Here is a 7,999-nt window from a genome sequence, read left to right as displayed (position 1 = left end):
GTGGCTACTTGTCCTCCAAATACCAGAAGGTACTTCTTAAAAAAATGTAATTTTTTTTTTTAGCCCTTTTTCTCCCCAGTTTTGTGATATCCACTTGGTAGTTAGTCTTGTCCCATCGCTGCAACTCCTGTACGGACTCGGGAGAAACGAAGGTCGAGAGCCATGCATCCTCCAAAACACGACCCCCGCAAAGTAGCAGAGCTTCTTGAACCGGAAAGTACTTCTTAGATGCCTGACTCATTGTTATTCTAGGTTGAACTCAATGACTTAACACAGTCTAGAATTATATTAAAGCAGTTTATTTCAAAGATGCCCAAGTTCATCACTGTTATGCACCTTTTAAGGTAACAGTAGAAAAATAGAACCAGTGAAACTAAATACAACTTAGTACAGGAATCTACAGAAGTGTTTATATAGATCAAACGAGTACAAAGTACCCGTTCAATTCTAAAATTCTCAACAAATAACCAATCACAGTTCCAGAGGGTTCAATTTCAAAAGGTACCAAAAAACACACTATGTAAACAAATAATTAGCTATATGAGTTTTGCAAAGGACTATTTGATGCAGGTTGGTAAGCTTGTAGAAAAGCCTTGCATAGGATATCAGTCACTTCAACAAATGCCCAGTTTGTGGCAGGGGAAGGCACTGACAGCAAAAAAGAAGGCTTTTTATTCAAAGGGAACACTGTCCTGGAAAATAAAGCAACTAACCAACATGAACATGAGGAATCTGAAGTTTAGAATGTTTTTTCCCAAAGCAAACTGGATGGAACAAAAACATGTTTCTGCCCTGCAACTTCATTACTACATGGCAGAGTGAATATCTACAGATCATCTACATGTTCCTGCGCTAATTTAAAAATCCTGTGCTAGATTTAAAAATAAAATGTATAAAATCTACACAATCGTGGTATTCTCACCAATAACAATATTAAACCATTTCCATAAAACAAAACATTTAAGATTATTCTTTCTAGGTGAAATGTGGTTCTAAACAACTTCACACTGTAGTCCTCCACAGCTACAAAACAGCTGAATTCATATAAATCCACTAAGATGTAATAACAAGGATTTCTGTTGTACAGTATATCAAATTATTATTTACAGGCAATGCTCAGGATTTCTGAATGGTAGAATGCAGGTGATGGAGGCCATACAATTTTATTTACTAAAGAATGATTTAGGTGTTCTGGATCCCTTTTGTTCTAAATTCATTTGTTCATATTCCCCCCTGCTCCCATGTGAAATGGATTGTTCCTATAGTGCAATGTTGTATCTTTATGTATCATGGGTTTGTCAGTTTGTCATAGGAGAGACAGGTGTGGGTGATCTTACAGGCTCTGATGTGTGCACTTTGGTTTCTGTAGCAACAGGCCCGATAGCTCTCATTCAGTATGCCATAATCTCTGATGGCAGAGAGAGAGAGAGAGAGAGAAAGAGCAGGTCTTTGCAGGTCCAGGATTGGCCAAAAGGTGGCGTGATGGTGGTCACATAGAACAACCAAAATGAACATTAGACAGAGTACATTGGAATGGAGTGTGTGTGTGTGTGTGTAGAGGTTGTACAGAAGAGTCACATTGACAACTAGGAGAGCCAGTAGTGGCTTGTGATGAATTCCGTTTGGTCACTTCAAAATGTGGATTAAGGCTTCTAATTGTTAATTCCATTGAAAGAGCAAGCTGGTTTCAAGCATATTGGCCATACCATTCTATGGTCGGTCACTGGTTAATCATCTCAGAGCCTCATGTTGATATGTAAATACAGACCTGATTAAAGATGGATACTGAGTCTACAGTACTGATACTGTTTAAACAGTTGCCTGGGAGTACGAAACCACACACACGTTCTGCTGAATACAAACATCTCCTGACAAGCGCGTTCAATCACACACCACTGTACAACAGTTGCCATGGCACCCTTATCTTTCCCAGTGTACCTCAGTCATCAACCTATGCCCTCACCCTCCTGTCTCATTCTGAAAACCCTAGGCTCATGCTTTTGTGAGAATATAAAAGCCAGAGACTGTGCAGAAGCAGCACTGGTGAGTTCTGGACAAACAATAACCCAGAAGACAACAGCGGTATCCAGAGAGAACAATGACAGCCTCCACAGCCCTACTCCCCGTCTGATCCACTTCCTGCCTGATCCGAACCAGCCAGAGCCTAGTACTCATCACCAGGAAGGGGAAATCAAATGTAACTAATCAGGTGAGGTACGTACTGGAGGAATGCTACAGGAAGAGAGAGGAAATACAAATGAGAAGAGCAAGAAAATACAGACATGTTTTTACATAACTTTATCATGAAGATAACTCTGTTTGGAGCTACGTGCTGGTGTTCACTAGTTTATACTGAGATCCTATGTATATATCTCCCAGGTAAAGTATATGCTGATGACTACAGTCCTTATATCACATGTCCTCAGCACATATTTCAGCTATATTACACAATTGTTATGATCGTAATGATATGATCTTTATTCCTGACTCCCACATCTAAGAGGTTACAACAAACCTCTGTGTGCAACAAGGCTCAAGGAAAATAGGCAAAACCCCTCCTAAAGAGTACTGCTGGAATGATATTGTAAAACTGCAGCACTGAGGTTGGCTTCGGCAAGCTTCAATTCAACAGTCAGACTGAAACACTACAGTCACTGCTGTTTCTCTAACCTACAGACTAGATGCCGCTAGTCTGTAACAATCAGAGGAGACGTGAGGTGAAGACAGCACTATGTCATAATGGGAGGGCTGGAGGAGGTGGGATATTTACACACGCAATCTATAAATAGAAATCATTAGCCAACCCTTCACACACTCATTAGTGCTCTGATGTCCATGACTGGAGGTCATTTTCCCCACCTTTCCCTTTAGACAACTCAACCCCCACTCCTCTCCAGGGGTTAAAGTGCTGACTTCTTGTAAGGGTAGTCAGGCTTGTTAGGCGACCTGCGGTCTCTGTTAGCCTCCTCGCTAACACTATTTATATGAGGCTGCTGGGCCCCTGACCCTGTGGACTCGCCAGTAACCCCCATCTCCTCCTGGGGTTCACTGTGGGCCGACGGCCTCTCCTCATACCCTTCTAGGTTTCGACTAGCGGAGCCCCACAAGTGGCCAAGGCCGTGAGTGAGGTCAGTCTCATTGTTTGATTGTCCTCTGGGGACATGTCCTGCCTTGGCATGGGAACCAGAGGGATTAGCCAGAGCTCCATTCTGCCGTTGAGGGGGCAGGCCCAGCACGTCCAAGCGCAGGGGGTCAGAGCGTGCCTCAGCTGTCCATCCCTGGGTGTCAGACACGTAGGAGGGAGGGAGGCTGCTGGAGGGGCTGTGGCTGTAGAGGTCTGGCCCTGCGAAGGGAGGAGCCAGGGGGTGGCTGGAGGTCGGGGTGGCTGGTCGGCAGGAGAAGTCGTAGAGGTCAGGGAACTCTGCCTGGGCCTCCAGCTTTGGCTCTGGAGCGTGCCTCTTACAGGAGTGAGTGTGGCCATGGCTGAGGCGAGTTGAGGGACAGGGTCCGGGGGGGAGGTGTGGGGTCGGGGTGGGGCCATGAGGGGGAGGGTTGTGACCGTCCCTGTTCCCCATACGGTGCTCCCTCAGGGTCATGACAGAGACGCCCAGAGCGATGTCAGGCATGAACTCCCTCATCACAGGCTCCATGCTCAGCTGGAGAAACAAAAAGAAGCACACAAACACAGCTAGTTAGAGCTATACAAGACCACAGCACAATACACTTCTACAGCTACACTGACCAAATGCAATCCACACACACAGCATGACATGTGGACCTTCACCTGTGGTTCTGCGAGCAGGGCTCGACCCATGGCCTGGGGATTGGTGCAGTCTGGAGGCGGAGGCCTGGGGGCAGAGGGGTAGTCAGGGCTACCATGCTTGGCTGAGGCGTGGAGCTGGGTGCGGTTACAGGGGTAGGAGAAGGAGCGGGTGGGGGGTGGGATGGGCACACGGGGCCTCCATGCCCCCTTCAGCTGGGCATGGCTGGGGGTGGCAGGGGGGTGGTATGGGGGTGGAGGGGGAGGCAGCGGGGGGTGAAACCCAGCCAGGCCCTCCAGGTCTGAGAACATGCTGTCCATCGCTGGGCTGCTGTTGACTCGACAACGTCCTGCCTGGCGCAGGGCCAGAACCGGACTCTCGTCTCCAAAACGCTCCTCTGGGAAGAACTTGAAGGGGTTCTGAGAATAAACAAAAGATTTTGCATTGGTATCTAAATGGTCTACAACTACAATGCATACAAGTCATCAGCATAGTACACCAAGTCTATCAGTCTATAGCCTGGTTACTTTCTCAGACCTGGTCCTCCCTGTACCTTTCCCCTCACCTGCAGTAGCTCAGTAGCCCCGTCCGCCAGGCCAAACTCCCTCAGCACACGCAGCTGCAGCTCATAGCTGACAGTGGCCCCCTCGCCACAGTTGAGGGCGTAGGCCCTCTGGACCTGGTCTGTGTGCCTCAGCTCCTGTAGCCTCCGGATCATCTCCTTCACCACCGCCAGTCTGGGTACTGACAGGACACACACACAGAGGATTAGTGGACCATGTCAATGTTACTAATATGTTATACAAAATGGCTTCCTTTTTGGCACCAGTCTTCTCCTTTAACCTGGGATCTCATTGGCTACCACGGACGGGACGGTGGACTGGTTGTTGGCCATCTGCTGATGGTTGATCATGTGACAGCACTGTGGCACGGCGTTGTTGACCATGTAGAGGGTGTCAGGCACGTTGGACATGCGCACCAAACGCAGACGCACCAGATCTGTCTGTTCCACCATCATCTCATCCAGCACAGACTGAGGGGAGGAGGAGACGGGTTAGGAGTCTGTACGACCTCGGCCTGACCCAAACCCTCAGAGATGAGATCAAACAGAGAAAACCTGCACTGCTAATCGTCATTAACCCCTCGATGCTGAGTGTCTTACCTTGGCTTCCTCTACATAGGGAGAGAAGAGGCGGGGCCGCACGTAGATGCCAGCGTTCTTCTGTCGCAACCAAGAATTGGCCTTGCCCCCATCTGTCGTGGGCAGCATGTCCGAGGGAGGGGTGCTGATCAGACCCCTCTTCGTCTGTGGACGGGAAGAGGAGGGGGGTGATTTAAAGAGAACACAAAAGAACACACCTAGAGGGACAGGTCAGTCAACATGATAGATAGATTGATTGCACTTTATGTATTGACAGCAGAAACTGTATTGAAGCCAACATATGATGAATCATCCATGACTACTGACCGCGTCAGAGAGGATGTCACTGTTGGCAGGGAGGATGTGCTCGGTCCGGATGAAGGGCAGCAGCGGGGACAGGATCTCCTTCAGTTCTTCCACATCCAGGTCCCTCCTCTTCACCCCCCGCTTGTTCACACTGTGGGCCGTCCCACTCAGCACGTTGGGCTCTGGGAAAAGAAACCAGATGCAAAAAACACACAGTTTGTAATTCATTCTATGGTTAGGACGGCCAACATACACACTACACTCATTATTGTTTTATGATACAGTATTTTCAGTCGGGTTCAGAGCTACACAAAAACAAAATACTGCAATCTACAACTGAGGTGCTTCAGAGTCTCCCATTTTAAGGATAAAACTTGGCTTCTTTTATAGCCTTTTAGAGTGTATTTTCCCAGAGCCATTAGGGGGCCTGCTCTGAGGGTAATTATGGAGTGTATTATCTTACCCCTGTCTGCCATCCTCTTAATAAGCTGCTGCTCGCCCCACTTAACAACGTACTTGAGAATGTCCTGCTCACTCGCCTGTGAAAGGGAGAGAGGAGGGCAGGGGTGCAAGAGAAGAAGATTGGGGGATGGTGATAGGTAAGGAAAAGAGTAAGAACAAGGTTAAACATTGTAGTGAGGATGCTTGCATATGTGGTTGATGGTGTAGTTGTGGCTGAGTGTTATATTTGTCTGGTTGGATTACAGCGTTTCACCTCAGCCGTCCTGTGTGATACCCAGGGAGTTTGGCACAGCAGAGCAGACCAGAGCTCAGCTTCATTTAGAGTCCATCCTTGAAGGCAATGCCTCCAGGGAATGTTCTCACTCAGTTTGTGCTCCAGACTACACGTGTTTGGGTTTGTGTTTATGCATCTGCGTGCGTGTTGCCACTTCACTAAATAATTATATCAAACCAATCATACCCTAGCTGCCTCGCAGATTTACGTGAAAATTGGATGGTTGAAAATACGTAAAAAAGTGTTCTTGTTTTGTCAGCCATTATAATCAAAGCACTGACTACAAATGGGTAATTTAGACGGGATAACATAATTGGTAAATGCATTCAGTCCAATCACACAGACAGCGGTAGTCACCTGCAGGTAGTCTGACTGGATGGCGGTGAGCAGGTGCTCCTTGCTAAGCTCGTAGAGAACGTCAGAGGTCACAACCTGGCTGAACTCCTCACACAAGAAGTGCAGGGCCTGGCGGTAGACCCACTTGGAGCCGTAAGGCTGAGAGCTCCACTTCAGGATGGGGACCAGAGAGTCCAGGGACAGGCTCTCCACCACAATGTCCTCACAGCCTGGGAGAGGAGACAGGAACACACACCACAGTGGTTAGATACCTCAGCCTCTTTAATAGCCTGGTTGTCCAGTCAGTTTGTGCTTCAACCAACTCCTCTGTGTGGCTACAGCACGTACAATATGGGCCCAGGATACATTTTTTAAATCTATTGTATGGGAAGTCATACACTGTTAGAATGGTGGTAAGAGTTTTAATGGGTGATTTAATTGAACCATAAATATCCCGCAATACAGTCACACAGCGGTCACTTCTGGAGCCATTCAGATGGCTGCAGTAGTTCCCCTCCTATTTACCACCACAGGGAGCACTCCCCTTCCCCTAAGCCCCCTGCACCACAACCCCCTCCCTGCGTTTTCTAAATCAGAGCACATACTAGAACAGCAGGCAGTGGTTTAACTCTGTTACACACAACCCCACAGAAATGCCTTTGATACCTTCATGTGCTTCAGTCACTCTACCTCCCATTCACCACACTAAGTAAACACAGCAGCCAGAGGGAAGTATGCTGCGCAGACACACACATCGTATAAGCACACATGCATGTGTGCACATCCGCACACACACAAAAAACATGGACAAACGCACACACACTCTCGTGCACATGCAAACACACACAAATGAATCAAAAACGAATTAAAAGTCGCAGAAGGTTTATGAATTAGGTACCTGATATACTGTAGCTATTTGAACAAATCTGGGGTGAAATAGAATTTAAGAAATGGCTATAGTGGTAGTCATAGTAGCAATTGTAATCGAGATACAAGCAGAATAAACATCAAACAATCAAATTATGTTAATGTAGATAGGAAACTAGTACATGTCCACAAGGGCACATCAATAATTTGGCTTTCTTTTTGACAGTCAACACAGTGGAAATGATACCAGGCAGTGTGATGTCAGTGATAGAGCCACACCGTGTGCCTCTGAGACAGACAAACAGAGATACTGGTCTGCTTTAATGTGGCCACTGCCCAGCCCTGACCCTGCTGCTGCTGGCTCTGTATGGGTCTAGTGGAGCCGAGCAGCCTGCCCTGCCCTGGGAATAGCTGGGTTATGAGCTCTAGTACCAGCGCTCCTATGGGACTCTTATCTGTGGGCTGTGTGAGATCTTGGTGTCCACATCACCAACAAACTATTATGGTCCAAACACACCAAGACAGTTGTGAAGAGGGAACAATGACGCCTTTTCACCCTCAGGAGACTGAAAAGATTTGGCATGGGTCCTTAGATCCTCAAAAAGTTCTACAGCTGCACCATCGAGAGCATGGTTGCATCACTGCCTGGTATGGCAACTGCTCGGCCTCTGAACGCAAGGCACTACAGAGGGTAGTGCGTACGGCCCAGTAAATCACTGGGGCCAAGCTTCCTGCCATCCAGGACCTCTAAACCAGGCGGCGTCAGAGGAAGGCCATAAAAATGGTCAAAGACTCCAGCCACCCTAGTCATAGACTGTTCTCTCCACTACCGCACAACCGCTTAACAGCTTC

General features: G+C 47.7%; 1 protein-coding gene across 3 annotated transcripts in view; it reads right to left on the bottom strand.

Annotated features, from left to right (window-relative positions):
* Positions 1–283: 283 nt before the first annotated feature.
* LOC110505603 (BTB/POZ domain-containing protein 7) overlaps positions 284–7,999 on the bottom strand; it is a 48,512-nt gene continuing 40,796 nt past the window's right edge. For all 3 annotated transcript variants that reach the window (XM_021584925.2, XM_021584924.2, XM_036962495.1), the window contains 8 exons: positions 6,302–6,510; positions 5,672–5,747; positions 5,230–5,390; positions 4,924–5,067; positions 4,605–4,794; positions 4,327–4,505; positions 3,785–4,180; positions 284–3,656 (listed from right to left, as the gene is read on the bottom strand). In XM_021584925.2, coding sequence (XP_021440600.2) covers positions 2,901–3,656; positions 3,785–4,180; positions 4,327–4,505; positions 4,605–4,794; positions 4,924–5,067; positions 5,230–5,390; positions 5,672–5,747; positions 6,302–6,510 — 2,111 coding nt within the window. In that variant the 3' untranslated portion in view covers positions 284–2,900. The remainder of the gene's footprint in view (positions 3,657–3,784; positions 4,181–4,326; positions 4,506–4,604; positions 4,795–4,923; positions 5,068–5,229; positions 5,391–5,671; positions 5,748–6,301; positions 6,511–7,999) is intronic.

Source organism: Oncorhynchus mykiss, chromosome 25, assembly GCF_013265735.2.
Source record: "Oncorhynchus mykiss isolate Arlee chromosome 25, USDA_OmykA_1.1, whole genome shotgun sequence".
NCBI classification, from domain to species: domain Eukaryota; kingdom Metazoa; phylum Chordata; class Actinopteri; order Salmoniformes; family Salmonidae; genus Oncorhynchus; species Oncorhynchus mykiss.
This window is presented reverse-complemented; position numbering and strand designations above follow the sequence as displayed.